Source organism: Callospermophilus lateralis, chromosome 12 (assembly GCF_048772815.1).
Source record: "Callospermophilus lateralis isolate mCalLat2 chromosome 12, mCalLat2.hap1, whole genome shotgun sequence".
Lineage (NCBI taxonomy): Eukaryota > Metazoa > Chordata > Mammalia > Rodentia > Sciuridae > Callospermophilus > Callospermophilus lateralis.
Genome location: NC_135316.1, coordinates 43520431 through 43542602, shown reverse-complemented (window position 1 = coordinate 43542602; position 22172 = coordinate 43520431). Strand labels below are relative to the sequence as shown.

At 36.9% G+C, this 22172-nt stretch overlaps 1 protein-coding gene across 5 annotated transcripts in view; it reads right to left on the bottom strand.

The window, feature by feature from the left end:
- The window catches only part of Mycbp2 (MYC binding protein 2), a 290494-nt gene extending 270714 nt beyond the window's left edge, over positions 1 to 19780 (bottom strand). For all 5 annotated transcript variants that reach the window (XM_076872632.2, XM_076872633.2, XM_076872636.2 and 2 more), the window contains exon 1: positions 19338 to 19780. In XM_076872632.2, coding sequence (XP_076728747.2) covers positions 19338 to 19639 — 302 coding nt within the window. In that variant the 5' untranslated portion in view covers positions 19640 to 19780. The remainder of the gene's footprint in view (positions 1 to 19337) is intronic.
- Between the last annotated feature and the right edge of the window lie 2392 nt (positions 19781 to 22172).

The window sequence follows — 22172 nt, the reverse complement described above, 5'->3', positions numbered from 1 at the left end:
CATTTTCCTTTCTATGTTTGAAATCTGGTTATCTATTTACATCAATATTCCTTCTTCATTTTCTAACACCAAAATATCTCTAAATCCACTCTATTCCATCAGTATCTACTGCCTTTTCTGAGTTTATTTTTACTACAATTGCTTCTTTGAAAGTGCCCTGCTTTGGGGATCTGCTCCTTTTGATTCCTCTTCTACAATGCTACTAGGGATCTGTTCAAACTGAAAGTTTAACTTTATCACTACATTACCTAAAAACCTATGATGGTTCCACACTGTTGTCATATAAAGCAATACCTGGAACAAAATAATCTGATCCTAATATAACATTGTAGTTTCATCTCCTACCCACTTAATTCTCATTCACTAGCTCCCCAAACTTCAGTTATTGCCAATATTTGTGTTGATTTTACCTGAATCTACAATGTACCTACACTGAAGTACCTACCTCCATTTACCTCAAGGGCCAGCAAATTATAGTTCAAAGTCCAAATCTAATCTGTGACCTCTTTTTGTAAACAAAGTTATACACAGCCATGCTCACCTGTTTACATATCATCTACCAATACTTTCAAACAAAAACAGAGTGAAATAGTTAAAACAGAGACTGCATGGCCACAAGGCTTAAGTATATGATTATATACATATGTTACTGCATATATGTCATATGTATACACCATAAAGAGTACTTATATGCCATTAATGTATGATTTTATATACATAAGATAGCAAACAGTATCAGGTGTGATAAGTAGATCCTCAGAGGAAAATAAGAGCCTGGGTCTCAAATAACATGAAGAAATAAAGACCCAAACTTGCCAAATTAAATAATGATCATCACACAGATTTCAATAGCTCGATGAATACCAAGTAGGATAGGATAAGCACACACCAAAAAAAAAAAAAAAAAAAAAAAAAAATCCCAATTTTGCCAATGTGATCAAATTGCTAAAAATCAAAGAGAAAATAAAAAATCACAAAGGAGCTAGAAAAGAGTATTCTGATTCCAGCAAGATGGCATAAACAAAAGGCAGCTTATCTTCCCCACTGTTTATAACTAATACTTTGGGCAAAGTACAAAAAGAAAGGAAGAGAGAAAGGAGAAAAAAACTTATTTGGGGACTGAAAAACAAAAAACAGATTGTGGAAAGGAGTCAAACTTGAAAAAGCAACCCATAGGAGCATGAATTTCCCAATTTTATTTTTTTTCTCCTTTCTCTAAAGTTTTGCCTACAGGCCAGAAAGTAATCACTGCCCTACAAGGCAACACTCCAGTAGCTAAAAATCCAAGAGAAATCTCTTTCTGGCCAGGGGCTCCTGCATGCTGGAGAATGTGAAGAAGCCCCTTTTCCTACTTCCTCTGGCCAAAAAAAGAAGATTTCTCTTAGAAATTTCTGAAGGAATTTCAGAAGGAAATTCTGAAAAGAGAAAGACAGGGAAAGAGACAAATTAATCCTGTCCATAAACACACATATACATTTTGGACTTACACTGGAAATTGCACAAGTATGAGTCAAACCATATCAACTGCAAATTAATATTTGAACCACCATTGCAGAAGGCAAGACCAAATTTGTTGTCGGAACCTAAATGAGCTGATGATCTGCTAACTGAAACAACAAAAAACAATATTCTCCAGGGAATTATAATAAGCCCAGAAGACTGCAAAACATTTAACATCTAAGATACAATCCAAAATTCTTACAATAAAAAGAGAAAACTATGGTTGATTTCAAAAGAAGAGACAATCAAAAGATGCCAACTTTAAGATAATCCACGTTATAGCTAAGAATAACTTTAGAGCAACAACTATAAATATGCCTCATCAAGTAAAGGCAAAGACAACTGAAGTGCATGGAAAGAAGTTTTCAATTAAGAAAATTATTTTTAATTAGATTAAATATAACAAGTAAAATAAAAAATTTACTTCATGATTCAATAAGAAAATGAAAATGAGAATTCAATAAGAAAATTTTTTAAATTTTTAAAATTCAATAAGAAAATGGACCAATAAAAATACCTAATCTAGTTGGATGCAGTGGTGCATGCTTGTAATTCAATGACTCAGAAGGCTGAGCAGGAAGATTACAATTTCAAGGTCAGCCTCAGACTCTTAGAAAATTTAAAATTTTATGGTAATTGTACTGGAATTGCTTTTTATAGTCCCCAAGTAATTTTTTCTTTTTCTGTGTGTGTGTGTGTGTGTGTGTGTATGTGTGCGCGCGCGCAAATGCGCAAAGTATCTAGTTGTAAACAATGGATAACAGATAAAAATTAGAGCAGAACATCTTTTAAAAATGGCAGTAAAAAATCCTAAAACAGATGAAAGACACACATGTACATATTCAAGAATTTCCGAATTCTTCAAAGAGGACAAACACAAAGAAAACAATGGCTAGACACATTAAATCAAACTGCTAAACAAATTCTGAAAACAGATAGAGAAAAATAACAAAATATACATGAGAACAGTTCAAGTTGCCAAAAATTTCTTGTCAGAAACCATAGAAATGAAAAGCCTGACAGTTTACTATAGTGTTAAGAGGAAAAAAGCACCTACTCAGAATTCTATGTCCACCTAAAATATCCACTGGGAATGAAAGCAAAGACATTCTCATGAAAACAAAGAAAGTTTATCCCCATCTGACTGCTGTACAAGAAATGCTCTTGTAAACATTAAGCTGAAATGAAATGTATCTTCAGGATTGAAGGAAGAACCACAGAAATAATAAATACACAGGTAAACAAAATAAAAAACATTTTTCTTTCAGTTCTTTAAAATATATGACTATTACCAGCAAAAATGATAATATCATATGATGAAGTTTTCAAAGCATGTAGCCACAATATATGACCATACACATCAGTTAGGGAGGGAGAATAAAAAGATGTATATGGTAGAAAGATTTCTCTGTTTTCAGTGAAACAAAACAACAATAACTCTAGGCTGTGAAGGGTTCCGTATGTATATAATAATTCCTAGAGCATAAAAAATTAACATAGGAGATATAATCAAAAAGACTGTTAATAAAATGTGAAAAAAGAATCCAAAAATCACCATGTGACCCAGCTATCCCACATTTTGGTTTATACCCAAAGGAATCAGCATACTACAGTGACATAGCCACATCAATGTTTATTATAGCAGCTCAATTCACAACGGCTAAACTATGGAACCAACCTACATGCTCTTCAACAGATAAATGGATAAAGAAAATCTGGTATATATGCACAATGGAATATTACTCAGTCTTAAAGAAGAATCAAATTATGGCATTTGCAAGGTAAATGGATGGAGCTGGAGAATATCATGCTAAAAAAACTAAAGGCCAAATGTTTTCTATGATGTGTGAATGCTAATTTACAATAAGGGTAGGAGGGCTAGGGAAGAACAGAGGTAGTTTGGATTGGGCAGAGAGAGAGCAGTAAAGGGAGGGAAGGGTGTAGGGAAAGGAAGGATAATAGAATGAATCAGATATTATTATCTTATGTGCATACATGATGACTGGCGTGATTCTATATTAGGTACAACCAGAAGAATGAGAAGTTACACTTCATTTCTATATGATATGTCAAAATGCATTCTACTATTACTCAGCATTACAGAGAATAAAATCATGGCATTTGCAGATAAATGGATGAAGTTGGAGAATATCATGTTAAGCGAAATAAGCCAATCCCAAAAAACCAAAGGCCAAATTTTCTCTGATAAGTGGGTGCTGATCCATAATGGGGGTGGAGGGAGGAAGAATGGAGGAACTTTGGATAGGGCAAAGAGGAGGCAGGGAAAGGGATGGGACATGGGGTAGGAAAGATGGTGGAATGAGATGGACATCATTACCCTAGGTACATGTATGAAGACACAAATGGTGTGGCTCTACTTTTATACAACCAGAGAAATGAAAAATTGTGCTCCATTTGTGTACTATGAATTGAAATGCACTCTGCTGTCACATATAACAAATTAGAACAAATAAATAAATAATAAAAACTTTAAAGTGGGGTTGAGGGTGTGGCTCAGCAGTAGCATACTTGCCTAACATGCATGAGGCACTGGGTTCCATCCTCGGTACCAAAAAAATAAATAAATAAAGGTTATTGTGTCCACTTAGAAGTAAAATACAAATATTTTTTTAAAATAAAATAAATAAAAAATAAAAATAAAAAATGCATTCTACTGTTATGTATAACTATTAGAACAAAATTTTTTAAATAATCCAAAAGAAGACAGAAAAGGAGAAAAAAACAAAGGACAAAGAGTTAAATAAACATTAGACAAACAAAATGGCAGACCTAAAACCAATCATATCACTAACTTAATTACACTAAATATAAATAATCTAAATGCTTCAATTAAAGGACAAAGTCTCACAGAGTACTTCTGTTTTATAATAGTTTGCAGAGTACTTTTGTTTTATGAGAGGATGGGCAAGGTAATATACATACTGCCCATTCGAGAGAAATTATAAATATAAAAATACAGACCAGTAAAAATTAAATGAACAGAGAAACATAAACATGCAAAAAGTAAGCATAAGAAATCCTGAAGAGCTATTTTATATTAGAAAAATAAATTGATCCCATAGAGTATTACTGGAGAAAAACAGAAATATCACAATGAAAAAAATACATTGGTAATTTTCAACAATTATCAATGTATACAAAATGTATACAAAAGCAAAAATTGACAAAATTAAAAGGCCACAAATTCGTAGTTTTTAATATTTCTCTCTATTTTATACAACTAGATAAAGAAAATACAGACAAAATATCCAAACAACACTATCATCCAACTTTGTATAATTGATATTCATAGAATTCTAAATACAAATATGGCAGAATATACATTCTTTTCAAGCGCCTACAGTACAATCACCAAGACAAACATATACCTGGGAACCAACATTTTGTAATGTTAAAAGATCAAAATGTGCATTAGAAAGTTACATATACACACAACACACAAATATATATAAGAAAACACCAAATATCTGAAAATTAAATAACTCTAAATAATGTATAAATCAATTAAGATCACAAAGAAAATTAGACAATTTTGTATGTGTGTGTTTGTGTGTGTGTGGTGCTAGGGATCAAACCCAGTGCCTCATGCATGCCACACAAGCGCTCTACTTCAGAGCCACAACCCCAGCCCAACAATATTTTGAACTAAATTAAAAATACACATCAAGTAAAATGTTTGGTATGCTTCTCAAGCAGAGCTTTGATAAAAAAAATTAATAGCTTTAAATATTTATATTAAGAAAGAAAAGTCTAAAATATAAGTGACTCTAACTAATGAAACTAGGAAGGGGAAAAAAAAGCTAAGCAAACTCAAAGCAGAAAGAAGTAAATTTAATGATAAGAAGAAAGTCAACAACAACAAAAAGAAAACAATCAATAAAATACAAAAGATAAAGTCAAAAGCTGGTTCTTTGCAGTTATAAATAAAATTGACTAACTGCCAGCTAGAATGATAAAGTGGCGGAAAAAAACAATGACGAAAATATTATCACAAAAGAAAAAGGAGCCATCATTACAGATCCCATGGACATTTAAAAAAAAATAAAGGAACACTATAAATGACTCTGGGCTCACAAATATGATAATCTAGATAAAATAGAATAATTCCTTGAAAGAGACAATCTGTCAAAATTCAAAAAGAAATAGGTAAGCTTAACTGTCTATACTATTTGAAGAAAGTGAATCAATCATTAATAATCTTCCAAAATAAAAAGTCCCACAAGTTCAGTAGTGAATCCTACCAAACTTTTAAGGAAGAAATCATATAAATTATCTACAATATCTTTCAAAGGACAGAATCAGAAGGAATACTTCCCAAATTATTTTACAAGGATAATATAACTCTAATATTAAAATCAAAGACATTACAACATCTAAAGACTATAAATCAGTCTCTCTCATGAGAACAGTTCCAAAAAATCCTCAGCAAAATGTTGGCAAATCAAATCTTTCAATATATAAAAAAAAGGTATATACAACCAAATCAGATTTATCCAGGTATACAATGTCTGAAAAAAATTAATGTAATCTATCACATCAACAGGCTAAAAATGATAAGTTGCAGGCTCATATCAATAGATGCAGAAAAAGGATTTGATCAAAGCCAACCTCTCACTAGTGAAAAACATACCTCAGTGGTAGAGCACTTGCCTAGCATGTGTGAGGTATTGGGTTCGGTTCGATTCTCAGCACCACATATAAATAAATAAAGATCCCCCAACTAAAAAATATTTTTTAAAAAAACTTCTCAGCAACTGGAAATCAAGGGGCAATGCCTCATTGTGATAAAGAATAACTACCAATAACCCTACTGCTAGCTGGGCACAGTGGCACATGCCTGTAATTCCAGCTTCTTGAAGACTGAAGCAGGAGGCTCTCATGTTCAAGGCCAGCCTGACAACTATTGAGACCTTGCTGCAAAATAAAAAATAAAAGGGCTGGAGATGTAATTCAGTGGTAGAGCAACCCAGGGTTCGATCCCCACTATCACTACAACAAAAATAACCCTACTGCTACATCACACTTCATGGTGAAAAATTAGAAACTTTCTCAGTAAGATAAGGAACAATGTAGGCATGGATGTATTCCCTCTCCATTCTTTATCAACATCAGACTAACAGTCTAAGCTAATGAAAATAAAAATAAAAATAAAAAAAGAAAAGGAAAGGAAAAATATACAGATTGGGAAGGAAAAAATAAGCTGTTTGAAAATAACACGATTGACTGCAGAAAATCCAAAAGAGATAAAAACTCGAGTGATAAGAGATTATAGTACAGTTGCATGATACAAGGTTATATACAAAAGTCAATTATTTTCCTATTCCAGCAATAGAGTTTGAAATTTAAATATATATATATATATATATATATATATATAATTTATATTACCAGCCCAAACAATGAAATACACAGGCATAAATCTAACAAACGACATACAAAAGCTATACGAAGAAAATGACAAAACTCTGATGAAAGAAATAACAACAACTAAATAAATGGAGAAATATCTATAATTGTAGATAGGAGGGCTCAATATATTAAACTGTCAGTTCTTCTCAACCTGATCTGTAGATCCAATGCAATCCTAATAAATACCCCAGCAAGTTATTTTGTAGATTTTGACAAACTGATTCTAAAGTTTATATGAAGATACAAAATACTCAGAATAGCCAACACAATTTTGAAGAGGGAAAAAAAAGTTAAGAGGACTGACAATACCCAACTTTAAGAATTATAAAGCTACAGTGTTGTGTTGTGTGGGAAGCCATTCTCGAACATGATTGGGCACCTCCCGGATTGAGTGTGAGGCATTCTGGCCAAACTGTGTGGGAGCTATCCCCACCCTCTCCAGGTCCCAGAGTCTGTCCGCGTGGGGGTGTGACTGACCACTGACCCTGAGGCCAATCACTGACCCTGACCTTGGAATGCTGCCCCCCTCAACCTTCATTGGATGGAATTTTCCCCTGAATTTCTTGTTTCCCAATAAAAGGCCATTCCCTGGCGTGCTCTCTCTCTCTCTCTCTCCTGCTAGCCCTGAGTAAGCCTTGCTGCCCCACAGGGTGGTTCCAGGTGAGAGCCAGAGAGGTGAGAGCCTTATCGGACCTGGTCATAGAAAAAGGTAATTGAGTCTGTATGTTTTATTTTGATCTCACTAGTTAACTTCTATGCCACAAACCTCTTTAATGAAACCAGCGTGCTGGTCGCCTGGTGGAGTGTTGATTAAACAAATAACAAATAGAAAGGGGAAAAAAGTTAGAGGACTGACAATACCCAACTTTAAGAATTATAAAGCTATAGTGTTGTGTTGATTAAACAAATAACAAATAGATCAATGGAAGAGATAAGAGAATCCAGAAACAGACCCACCTAAATACAGTTAATTTACACTTTGACATTTGACAAAGGAGCAAAGGCAAGACAATAAGTGGGTGTCATAAATTAATCTTTTCAACAAATGATGATATAACAACTCAATATCCAAATGCAAAGAAATGAATCTAAATATAGATCTTATACCCTTTCCAAAAATTAATTACACAAACTATAAAATGGAATAGTCATGTGACTCCAAACATGACATCCTGGAAAAAGCTAAACTATAAAGACAGTTTGGGAAAAAAAAAAAAAATCAGCCAGGTGTGGCGACTCAGGCCTATCTAAGGCAGGAGGACTGCAAATTCCAAGCCAGCCTCAGCAACAGCAACATAGTGAGGCCCTAAGCAACTCAGTGAGAACCTGTCTCAAAATAAAAGAGCTGTGGATGTAGCTCAGTGGTTAAGCATCCCTGGGTTCAAGCTCCAGTACAAAAAAAAAAAAAAATCAGTGGTTGTCTGATCTTGAAGGAAGGGTAAGATCTTGAGGACAAATAATATAATATCCTGGGCAGGCTAAATAGTCTGTATAATATTATAATGATGGATACATGTCATTATATATTTGTCCAAATACACAGAATGTACAACACCAATAGTAAACCCCAATGTAAATTACTGACCTTAGTGATTATGATGTGTCAGTGTACATTCATCTTTGGTAAAAATATATATTATGACTTTGGTGGGAGAAGTTGATAATGACAGATACTATGCATTTGTGCAGTCAGGAGTAGGTGGGAAATCTATGTGCCTTCTTCTCAAGTTTGCTATGAACCTAAAACTGCTCTAAAATAGTTTTTATTAGAAATGAAATTATTGTCATAGAACTCACAGACATTAAGGAAAATAATGGACAACTTTAAGCCAAAAATTTCAAAAATTTAGATGAAATGGGCAAATTCTCAAAACATACGAACATAAGCTACCCAAGTTGACATGAGAGATAACAAAAAATTTGAATATCTTGATATCTGTCAAAGAAGGTTGTCAAGTTTCCTCCAAAGGAAAAATCCATGACCAGATAATGGCCCTGGTGTAGTCTATCAAATATTCAAGAAGAAAGAAGAAATGACATCAAACCTATGCAAACATTTTAACAATACAAAGGAATTATTAATCAATTTATTTAATTTATTTTGCACTGGGGATTGAACCCGGGATCACTTTCCCACTTACCTATGTCTGCAGCCTTTCTTTTTTTTTTTTTTTTTTTTGATAGATCTCACTAATTTGCTTAGGGTCTTGCTAAGTTGCTATGTCCTTATACTTGCAATCCTCCTACCTCAGCATCCTGAAATGCTGGAATTACAAGTGTGCACCACCACATCTGGCCCAGCTCATTTTATGAGGTAAGTGTAATACAAAAATTTGACAAACATTACCAAAAAGATGGCTACTCAGGAGGCTAAGGAAGAAGGATCACAAGTTCAAGACTAGTCAGGCAGCTTAGCAAGACCCTGTTTCAAACAAATTTTTAAAGGGCTGAGAATTTAACTCAGTAGCAGAATATCTGCTTAACATGCACAAAGTCCTGGCTTCAGTTCCTGGTACTGTTAAAAAAAAGTTACTAAAAAAGAAAATAAAAAGATTATGACCAATATCCTTTATAAATATAAACATGAAAATTCTTAAAAAATATTAGCAAATCAAATTTAATAATACAACCTATACAAATAAGGTTAGCCCAAGAATACAAGGCTAAATCAATGTTCAAAAACTAATAATTCAATTTTCTTCTTATCCCTTTAATACATGATCATTTCAATAGATGCAGAAAAAGCATTTAACAAAACCCAATGGGAAATTATAATTAAAAACTATGAGCAAAGTTAGAATAGTATAGAACTTCTAGAATTGATGAAAACCATCAAAACACCCACAGCTAACATCGCACTTAATGATGAAAGACTGAAAACTAATAGGCTGAAAATTCAAAGGATAACACAGAACATCCCAGAGAATCTACAAAACCATTAATGAATAAGTTTTGTAAGGTTACAAACACAAGATCAATTTACAAAAGTTCATATGCTAGTATTAACAACTAAAAAACAGGGGAAAAAAAGTTATAGAAGCACTAAAAAGCTATAAAACATCCCCACCAATCAGTTCATACAGGATAAGGTGACTCTCTTTAGCCAAAGACTATATATCCAAAGAGCACACAAATTAGAGTCTTCATTCAACCAAAGCTCTCACTGGAGGATGGAATGAGTTCCTCAGTTCTGGAGAGGAGATCTGGGTTCCACTCCACAGTATTCACTACAGTCCACCTACTAGGATTCACTTATTTCAAATAAATACTGGAAAGTTTCTCTAGGACTTTGGTTAGTTTCATTTCCTAGGGAAATTTTCCAGAGGAAATTAAGTGGGATGATCTGCTCCCCAAAGATAGTTTCAAGAGCAAACTAACACTGACAATTTCTCTGACAATTTTTCCAAGGTTATGGAAGATTCTCTTTATCTCTGGCTAGCATTCCTGCTAGTCCAAACTTTTGACTGACCTCATGTAGTGGTCATCAGGACTTTCTCATATCCCTTTACCATCATCATTGGACAAGGAGGTATCAAGAGATATTCCTCAGATCACCTACATACCAAACATCTGTGCTCTACTGTGTAACAGCAGTCCTTCCTTCTCCAGATAAACAGGTATATCATCCCTACCCAGAGACTTCTTTCTGTAGAAAAGAAGACTCACATCTTTGCAGCAGCTGTAGCTTCAATTATAATAGGATTCTTGCAGCATCTTCTATTGGAAATGTTTCTCATCTGATAACAGTATCCTTTATTTCCCTAGCAGTCAGAGCTATGGAGATGAGAAGCATAGATTTCCCAGGTGTATCATGGAGAGTGATGCTAAGTACAGCCACTCCTATTTTTCATGTGTTCTTCTTAAGATTGGAAGCATGGGAGGATAGCACCCCATCGTTGCAGGATATTAGGTCCAAGCTCCAGGATATCATTATCAGTTCTTCCATCAAAAGAGATTTTAATAATCTATTAAGTCAGCAGCTTCTGGCTGGTATGGTAAATGATGAGATAAATGGATCTCATGGATCCTTCTTTGCTATAAAGGGATCCCTCATCTCAAATGATCCATATGCTTAGCTAGTAGTGTTGGATGAGCTCCTGCAAGCTGGAAAAGTACACTCATACTCAGAAAATATGTCAAGTCCAGTCAAAATGAACCATAGTCCTTTCCAAGGTGTAAGAAGTGGTTGATCTCCTTGAAGGTTGTTCCCTGCTGCTGTTAGGCCAGAAATTCAATAGCAGCAGCAGTTGCTACACCAACACTGACAAACAGAAACCCTCTATTGAACTCATGCAGAGCCATCATCAGTAATTTTTCCACATACTCACAGACCAAAAAAAAAATTACCTAACAGTAATATTTATAAAATAATTAGATACAAATAATTAATAATAATTTATGTGCTATCACTTTAGTGGTTCTTTGAAAAAGGACACACATAATTTGAAACAAAATACACTTTTCATTCTTAGACAATGACAACTACTTAATTATAGGACATTTATACCTGTTGGGCACCGTAAAAACTTCTTAAACTTAGAATCTGAGATTGAACATGCCACCCTCTTTTGATGTTCCACATTTCTGTACATGATTTATATCACAGCAACCAACTTCACAAAAATATGACAATACTGAAAGGAATGTAGTATGATCGAATGTCAAAAACATGTACTACCTCAAGCTAATAGTTTATGACAGATGTTACCATGTTTCTTTTGAAATCCTGAAATAGTAGATGGCATACCAGTACATTTGCTGTGGTACACTGAGGTGCCTTGGTGCAGTTGGAAATCAGTGTACATGTGTGTGTGTGTACAGTTCCTTCCTCCCTGGGTCCAGCACCTACAAGTAGATTTGTTGAAAATTAACTCTAGTTATTGGTTAATCTTCATGCAAGCACCCTTTAGCCAGCAGAAGTAGGCCAATTTGAAAGCCCCCAGGGTTCAAGCAAATTTGGGGGTTCATAGTTTTCAAGTGCATCAATTTACATATCTCAGCCTAAGGTTTAGGGGGTGCATCCTTTCCTAACCAGAATAGTGACCCTGGCATTAACAGAGGGTCAGTGTTGTGAATTAAACATACCCTGGACCTTTGCTATCCTTACAATTTAGCCTCTTTCCTCCTACTGGAGGTTTTCCTTTATATGCTGCTAATAAAAATGTTTCTTTTTACATTTTTCCCCAAATTATCTTCAGTTTTTCATCATCTTTCTCCGGCCCATCAATGTTGCTCACCAATATCCCTCTCATTACATTGTCCTAATAATAAATAACTTCCCTGACTCTCTCAAAAGTCCAAGATAGTGTTCCACTTCCACAGAAACTGCATTCCAATTCACACCAGTGAAAATTCTAACAGTGGAACAGCCACAGTGCTTGCCAAGGATTAACAGCATCAGGTCTCCACTGATACTTCAGAATGGAGTTCTCATTGCCAGCCAGTACATAAATCTAGCTCCAAAGTCAGTCAGTCTGTGTGTATCTGTCTGTCTGTCTGTCTGTCTCTCTCTGAGTTACATCCTAGCCCTTTTTATTTTCTTCCTTCAAGACAAGGTCTTTCTAAATTGCCCAGGCTAGCTGCAAATTTGCAATCCTTCTGCCTCAGCCTTCCCAAATGCTGGAATGACAGGTCCACTGCAAAGTGTCATTTTGAAATCTACTTCCTCAGAATATTCCTGGTACCACCTGGGTAGAGTCCCTCAGGAAAGACTAAAATGAAGATGTGCACACTCAGAAATATATTGTGGAGTGCTCTCAGAATCTACAGCTATGAGGCAATGAATGGCGTAGGACTGAGCAGTCAAATGAGCTGAACTATGATGTAGTCACAGGAAGAGCTTGACAAGTCCCAAGAGGAACTAAGGTGAAGGCATGGGCTTTCAAAGTTACCTTGCCTTAGGGCAAAAGAGCCAGGCATTTATACACCTACACAGAAAAGACACTGGCTTCACAAGAAGGGAAGAGGCTTGCCTTTGGGAGAGGACGCTCTGTTAGCTCAAGGCAATGCCTGGGGAAAAAAAAACTCGGCTATAATTAGCTTTAGCTACTAATACTCCCATAAAGCTAGAGGAAAATGTGCTAAACTGGGTATGGAGAGAGATCTGGGGCCTAGTGGCACCTGCCACACCACCACTGGACTATGACAGCAATTGGGTTAGTGAGGGAAGGCAGTTAAGCATTTTCTCTGCTTTCTCAGGAGAAACTACAAAGAGTAAATTTTTCATTATAAAAGAGCTCTAGCTAACAAACATAGAAGGAATAATAAAATTATAGGGGAAAATTATCATTTTTAAATCCCTAATAAAATTACTGACTCAGGCAAGGATTATTAAAGGATGCTAAAACCATTAGGTGAAAGACATTCAGTGTGCTGAAGTCATTAGCGCATGATTATGTGCTCCTTACAAATGGAAAAAGCATACATCTACAGAAGTTAAGGTCTAGTGGGTACCATGTTACCCAAGTAATCAGACTCAGCACCATTTTATAGTGAAATAAAATGACAACCTCTGATGGAAGCAACACACAGTATTCAACATTATATACAAAATATCCTTGCTAAAAATGTCTAAACAAAATCTAATGAAACCTTAAGAGATGAACAGTAGCTGAGGCCCTGCCCTTAAGGAGCTAAATTTATATGACATTATAGAAAAGGTTAAATGTTAGTGACAAAAAGTGGTCATGATAGCCAGGGGTTAGAAGGAAGGACTAAAGAAACATTCCGAAGTGATGGAGATGTTCTATACTTGACTATGATGATGATTCCAAGATTCTTCAAATGAATATTTAAAGAGAGTGAATTATGCACACTTTAGTATACATAAATTAAACCTCAATTAACCTTACTAACGCCTCCCCCAAAATCCTGCAAATTTAGTCTATTTTTGAGAAAAACATGAGACCATTCTGTTGTTTTGTTTTTTAGTGTCAGGAATTAAATCCAAGGGCCCTTAAGCACTGAGCCACATGCCCAGTACTTTTTATTTTTAATTTTGAGGCAGGGTCTCACTAAGTTGCTTAGGGCCTCACTAAATTACTGAGACTAGCTTTGGACTTGTGATCCTCCCGTCTCAGCCTCCAAAGTAGCTGGGATTATAGGCGTGTGCCACCACACTGGGCTTATTCTGTTGATTTTAAAACAAATATTGTAAAATGTGAAAGTATTTTTAAATTAACATTTTTATTTTCTTTTTAAGACCCCAAACAAGATTGTTCTCTTTTTTGAACCGAGAAACTAATTCATTTCACATTTCTACTTTCCATATGCCAACAGAGCAGTCTTTGAATTAACATTGAATTATACATTGTATAGGACTCCACAGATGTAATAAATATATCAAGAAAATTACTACCTATCCATAAATACATCCTATATCACTCCTTAATACATTACTATACTCCACATCATTTACAACCACAAGAAGGGTGAGTTAACACCATGTCAGTATGATGTCAAAATACATTCTTCTGTCATGTAGAACTAAAAAGAACAAATAAAAAAAATAAAATAAAGGGCTGGGGATGTGGCTCAAGTGGTAGCACGCTCGCCTAGCATGCGTGAGGCACTGGGTTTGATTCTCAGCACCACATAAAAATAAAGATACTATGTCCACCTAAAACTAAAAAAATAAAATAAAATACACTCCAATTTTCCTAGCTCCAAACCATCAGGGTTAGCCAGGCTTTGTGGCACATGCCTATAATACCAGTGGCTCAGAAGGCTAAGGCTGAGGATCTCAAGTTCAAAGCCAGCCTCAGCAAAAGTGAGGTGCTCCTAAGCAACTCAGTGAGACCGTGTCTCCAAATAAAATATAAAATAGGTCCGGGGATGCGGCTCAGCCATGAGTGCTCCCACTACCAAAAAACAAAAAAAAAGTCAGGGTTGATTAGCACTTCCTGAGTAAAATCTAATTCTTTTTTTTTTTTTTAAAGTTGTTGACAGACCTTGTTTTATTTATTTATATGTGTTGCTGAGAATTGAACCCAGTGTCTCACACTTGCCAGGCAAGTGTGCTACCGCTGAGCCACAGCCACAGCCCTAAAATCTAATTCTTAACTTGCTCTTCAAGATGTCCTGCACTCCTGCACTTTTAGCCAAAGCTTCCATTTTCAGAATGAATTCCCACTCCTCTCCCTCTTGATACCTACAGCATTAACAAAAATCTCACCATTACCTACCCACAAACTGTTTTTCGTCTCTACTCATACATTTGAGCAGGCCTGGAGTGCCACCCTTTTCATAATAGGTTATGCTTTCTTAGCTACTTCATTTAACACTTTCACAAAAGTATCTGCTTCTGTGTCTTTCACTCCTAGATACAAAATACACTCAAATCTAGGAACAGGAATGTATAAATCTTTATAAAACCAACAATTAGGGCTAAATAATAATCCCTGAATATTTGTTAGATTAACTGACTATTTAACTTCTTTCAACTAGAATCCCATGTGCCTGTAAGATGGACTCAAATACCATTTCGAAGAAAAAAAAAATAGATGAAGGAACTATGTTGGTTTAAACAGTTTAGATAAGAAAAGCAATTCCCCATTTTGGTCACAATCTCCTTTATTGTTTCCACTAACTTTGTTCTACCACTGCAAAACCCAGATATCCTGACTTCTCTTTATCCCATAGTCTATCAGCTCCTTCCTGGCACTACTGCTCTTTTCACCAAATAGTCAAACACTGTTACCAAAAACCTTCAATGTCTATTTTTCTTTGACTTCCAAGTCACACTTTAACCTTGAAACAATCAATTAGAAGTTATTCCATGTCTCCTTTGAGTGTAAAAGTTTATGATTGAAATTTTAACATTTTATAGGCACGTACCATGTGTGGGCACAATGTCCTTTGCAAAACCCTATGTTACATGTAAAGAAACAGACAAAGAAAACCTCTTAACTTGCCCAATTCAACACATTTAAAAAAAGTAAAACTGGCATTTGAACTAAGGCAGTCAGCCTCCATAGCTCTAACATCCAGCCATTGAGCTATGATGCTTCCGAAATGCAAGGCTATCCCACTTACACTCAGAACTGATCAAACAATCCTTTCCTGTCAACCCTTTCCCCAAAAGAATGTTACAATTTTGATAAGTCTCATTCATTCAAAAACATATTTACTCAGTCACCAAATGAGTTATTTCCACATTCAACGCTGTCATTGAGACCAAAAGCAAGAGTAAAAGACAAGATCCTTGTCTTCAAGTCCTCAAAGCCCTCACTCTCAGCAAACAAATCAAAACTAGTATTTGCATTTTACATGGAAGTTACACATTGTACTCAAAGTTTCATAACTAGCAAATAATAGAGCCAGGATTTAAAAACCAGTCAGCATCAGAGTCCAAGTTTGTTAGTATGTCATCAAGGTCACAGATATTCCATTAGGCTTTAATCATTCAGTTTCTCAACCCCATACTACTAAAATACAATCTATACTGATTAATTCATTCAACTGTGGTTGGAAATCACTCCCCATGTTTTTGTTCCTTGTACACAACATGATTGTTCCCATCTCAGAACCTTTATAATTTCCTAAATACTCTTCCTCTAGATCTGCCTCCTCATGACTGTATTTCAACTTAAACACCAGCTATCAAAGATCTTTCACAATCATGTCCCTTAAAACAACCCAACTACAAATGCTCTATCACATGAAATTGGCTGCATTTCCTACATAGCTACCTATCACTAACTGAAATTACCAGTTGTCTATTTCTCCCACTAGAGTGGAAGTTCTAAGACAGTAGAGACCTTATTTATTGAGCTCACTGCTACATCTTCAGTCCCTACGATGGTGCCAGGCACACAGTAGGCCCTTTATATTTACAGGATGAATGTCACAAAAACGTGCTAGACATTCAGATTACCAAAATGAATGAATATGGCTCCCATCCTCCACAAACTCCCAGTCTTTATATTTCCTCCCTATTCTTCTCAACAAACTAACTTTCCACCTATCAGCTTAAACTTGCTCCTGAGATATTCCACTGACATGTTTCTATCAATTATTGCCCCCTCAATTCTTTAATCTCTCCCTCTCCACTTACCCTCCCATATTTTAATACCCTACCAGCCTCCAACACTTCCTGATTCTTTCTTCAATCCTGATCTCCCCCAGGCTATTCCCATTCACTCTCACCCCATCCCTCTACTATAATCTCTTCCTAAAACTTCTCAGTGACCTAGAACGTATGATTAATTTTCTTCAGCACTTAACCCTTCTGAAAAACACTTTCCATCTATTTTCCTAAGGCCAGAGATGTTATCCTCTCTTGATTCTCTCTTTAATTTTCTGATCTCTTTTTTAGTTTCCTTATCTCCTTTTTCTCACACCTTCAAACTTTTTGATCACTAAAACTCCATCTATTCTCATTCCATTCTCTAACTAAAGCTTTAAACAAATAATTATATCACGCATTGAACTCTTCTTTTCCATTCACCTTTAATAAGAAATGTGATCGAATCCTTAATCAAACTTCAATAAAGAGTAGCTGCAAGATAAAACTTAGAAAAAAATAAGGCAAACTATCATAAACAATAATGTTATAAACAAGCATTAGTAGATAATATCAATATCATAAGTCTGGCTTCAGTATTTCTTGAAATACCTAAACCAAAGTGATTTCTCCTCACTTTGTACCAAAATAAACCAAAGACTAAAGATCATTCACAAATTTTATGTACATGATTAACCAATATTAATTTTGTCTAATAACTGTTAATAATTTCTAGATCCACAGAAATCACATTATTGTACAAATAAAGTAGTTGAAAGTCAAAACAGGAATATACCAGTCACAAATTATTGTATAAGTCTGGGGAAAAAAACATAAAATAATTTTAAACCTTTGAGAGAGATAATAATTTTTGAGTGTCACAATTCAGAGACTTGAAGCTCAAAACTATACCTAATTATCAGAGCAAACTCTCTCTGTGGTTTTGTGTTATTTTCAAAAACATTAGCAAGAAACAGCCTTGCACCATTCTGCTTTCAATCTAGATAGCAAAGGGCAGTTACACATCTTTACATATTCATATGATAAAATTATTCATGTGCTCAATTCCATAAACAATCATACACATGAGAAAAGAAGGGTGTGAACAAAGCTCCATCTTCACAACTGTCTCAATGGAAAAGCACAATGCATACTGATAAACTACAAATACCTGACTTACAGCCTAACCACTCAGGAATGGAAGAAAAAAGAGATTTGGTTATTGCCTAATAAACTGCACATTCAGTAATACTGTATACTCATTTGACAAAACCCTACTATGCTTTCCTAATGCACTGCAAGAAGCTGTGGGAAGAAATGAAGGCAACTCCCTATTATCACTGTCAAAGCTGCTGAAACAAGTCAGTCACCATCCTTCAGGGTGTGTGGCAAGTAAGGGCATGGGAAAGAAAACAATGGGAGAACCCTTGGCAAAAAAGGTACCCACATTTAAAGAAAAAGAAAATGAAAGTGAATGAGCATCTACATTGAGGAAGCTAAAAGGTGCAGGCTTTAAATGAACAAGATCTAGGAGCTAATCAAATTTTCTAACTGATAGCAGTTGTACATTATACCAGCTGTCATATTTTGAAGTTTTTCAGATTTCCTTTTTCCCACAAAATCCCCTCTACTCTATAAGTACGGGAGGAAATAGAACAGAAAATGAAGGGAAATGGCCGATGGGATATAAGAACACACGAGCAGTTACAAACATATTTCTAGAAGGCCAAAGGCCCAGTTACCCAAATACAGCTCTGAAAATCTTTATTAGACACTTTCTCATCTACATATCTGCGTAAATCTCCATCTGCAACTCTTATTCATAAATCTCTTAAAACGAAACGTCTAGCTGATAATCTAAAACTCATCCTACAAATAATGACACTAACCTTAACTAAGCTACACCATTGCTCCCCTTAGAAAAAGGCAGATTTCTTCCATAGAGGGTAGCAAAGAGAGAAAAGAATGTCATCTGGGGGTGGGGGGGGGGGGCGTGCAAAATAACATTGCCGCAGAGACACTGGAAACGCCACTTTCCTCACCACTCTCGCAATTTCTATTCGTGTTACCTTTTTATCTTCTACCTATGCCTCCTCCTTCCTCAACAATACACACACGTGTCATAAATGACCAGCACCATCATCTTTTCTAGCATCACAGGCTACGCTCCCACCCTCCATAAATCCCCATATAGAAAGACAGACAGACTGACATAGATACATACACACACATACACACACGGAGGTGACACTACAGCCACCGCACCCTCTTATCTCAATAAGTGCTCTACCACCAGCATCAAGCGCTCACTGAAACACAGCTCAGTATACACATACATGGATACACACACGGATGCACACACACGGGTGCACACGCGACATGTGGCACAAGTAAAGAAACGCACCTGGAGGCCGGGTGTCCAGCGCTGGTACCCCCCAGGTCCCTGTCACTGAGCGCAGCTGTGTAAATCCTCCGGTAGCGATCGGCCAGGGCCCGTCCTGACAGCAGCAGCTGGTAGTGGCCCCGGGAGTCCAAGGTGGGCAGCCCCAGTCCCAGCCCCGCAGCAGCCACGGAGCCCTCGGGAACCGACATGAACAGCGCCCCCGGCGCCGGGGAGGAAGAGATTGTGGCGGCTGGGAAGAATCCGTCCCCGCCGGGCCCCGAGGAGGCGGCGGCGGGGGAGGCAGTCGCAGCGCACATCATCATCCTCGCCGCCGCCGTCGCCGCCTCGTCCCCGCGGGCCGGGCGGGCAGACACGCGCGCGCACTTACACCCCTTGCCAACGACGACGGCTCTGGCGGCGGCCTCTGGCTCCCGCAGCAGGGAGACTACAAAGACAGCGACCTCCTCCTCCTCCTCCTCCTTCTCCTCCTCCCCCCCGCGCCGCCCTCGCCGCTACTGGGGCCGCTCATCTAACCCCGCCACCCCGGGTGTGTAAAGAGGAGGCGGTGCCGCCGCTGCCGCCGCCACCGCTGCCACCACCCGGGGTACCCGCAATGGGAAGCTGCGGCCTCACTGAGCATGCGTCAGGCCATGCACATGCTCAGTAACTCGAGTCCGTCTCCTCCTACCCCGCCCCTTCTCTACCACCGCTCCCTCCGCCTCAGGGCTTGGGGTGTGGGGGCGGTCCGGTGGTGCGGAATCTACAGAAAAATCCACTTCTCCGTGTTTTACTAGCAGCATGAGCAACTAAAAGGAGCTGGTGCTTGGAAGGCTGTCAGATAAGGGCGCCTGCCTTCAGGTACTGTTCCATCCCGTTGGAAGAACAAGAACCTGAAAGAGGGAACGTGCCCATCACCAGAGGATTATGCTCTCCTGCTTCCTTTTCCCTGAGTCGTTGCTGCCAACAGGAAGATTCCTTGTGAATGGTGCTGGTTAATTCAGAATTCAAGATAGAAACGACCATCCGAACCCCGTCCGCCTTTGTATTTTGGATTTTTTAATCATTAGGATTTAAGTCTCTTGAAACAGCATCACTTACAAAGAGGTAGTAATCAGATATATTCTATTTTTCTGTGAAGATATAATTAATACACTGACATTCCCAATACAGAGTCATTCCCAAATTCTTGTTCTTGTCATTTATATCAGAGTTAAATAAACCTTAATGCAATAATGTTTTTCCTAAATATTATTTTGTTCATTTCTCACTCACCCGGAGGGTGCACTTTTATCTCTTGACAGTGGTCACCATCTTTCTCTGCCTGTACTTATATTATTAAAGATGATTCTTGAATATGACTTGAAACTGTAATTGTAACTAAGACTGTATAATATCTGTAAATCTCAGAGCTACCAATGATCTTATCCTTGTTATTTATAAAAATGTATCATTTGCTGAGTGCTCTTTTCCAAGTTATTCTACTAACCTCATCTACATAAATTCTCTAAAAACATGTGCCAATGCCCAGTGGTTTTTTTTTTTTTTTTTTTTGACTCTCAATTTCAAGAGTTTGCCTGATTAATTTACAATTCTGACAAAATAATTTCCAAGTGCTATCATCACAGTATCTTTCATCTGCTTACTAGTTCTTATCTGTTCCTCTTCTTTAAATGGCTTTATCTTTAAGAAAAAAAGAAGTCTTGCTTAGTTTTTGAAAGTACAAAAAAGAGTGGAGAAGTAAATTAATTCTTACTTTGGAGAAGTAAGGTGCTAAAAAGAGTGAATGTTATCTGGAGTTCTAAATGATAGATGCAATGTCATTTAGAATTTTTTCAAAAAGATATCTAGAAATGAGATAATGAAAATACAGGAACAAAAGGCAGACATGGAGAATCAATATTTTAATACCTATTCAACAAATTTTGCACTTTTTGTTTCCTCAGCTCTAAGTACCCTCAGAGCTTATGTTTATTTTTGTCTTCCTTAACCCCTCGTCTGGAACTTCACACATAGTAAGTATGCAATATATACTTCCTTAAGCTAAATTTCTATCCAGATGCTTCAGCACAGTTACAAACCCTACTGTAGAACAGGAAGTTCCCACACCCCACCACCACCTTGGAGGAGAACCAAGACACTGGCTCTACACTCTAAGGGTGGAGTTCAAGTCCAGACAAGTAGGCTCTGCAAAGGTGCATTAGTATTGCAGAAGTCATCAGGATAGCTAAAAGATTCTAAAATCAGACAACCTTGGATTTGGACCTGGACTCGGTGCTACTTACTATTTTTATATCTTTGGACAAGTTTTCTACTTTGAATAATGGTCAAAAATAATAACTAACTACATAAGGGAGGATTTAAAGCTTCTTGGATGTCCACCTTGACACATGGCTTTTTGAAAACTATAATATACATTAAACCACACACACTAGACTTTTCCATAAAGGTAGGAATGAGGTCTGTGTCTATTCATCCTTTCATTCCCTGCTCCTAGCACGGAATGGGTTGAGTGAATGAATGAATGAATATTGCCTACACAGAGAAGCATTTCCAGGGCAGGCTTAGGTGGTGGCATGTGCATTCATTGCCCATTTAGAATTTCTAAAGTAACTGTGACCCCTGTAGAGTTTCTAGTGGAAAATGACCCCGTGTGGCTTCACTGGTCTCCAGGTTCCTCCCACCTTTTCATTTCACTTAAGACTTTATAACTACTTTTCAGTCCCAAACAAGCCCCTTCCTAAGCCTCCTGGGTACCTGCAAAACCTGGTAACTGGATAATTTCCTAAGAAATCCGATAACATTGAGCAACCCCACTAGGCGTGCGCAAAGTCCACACACGCTCACTTAGGTATCCGA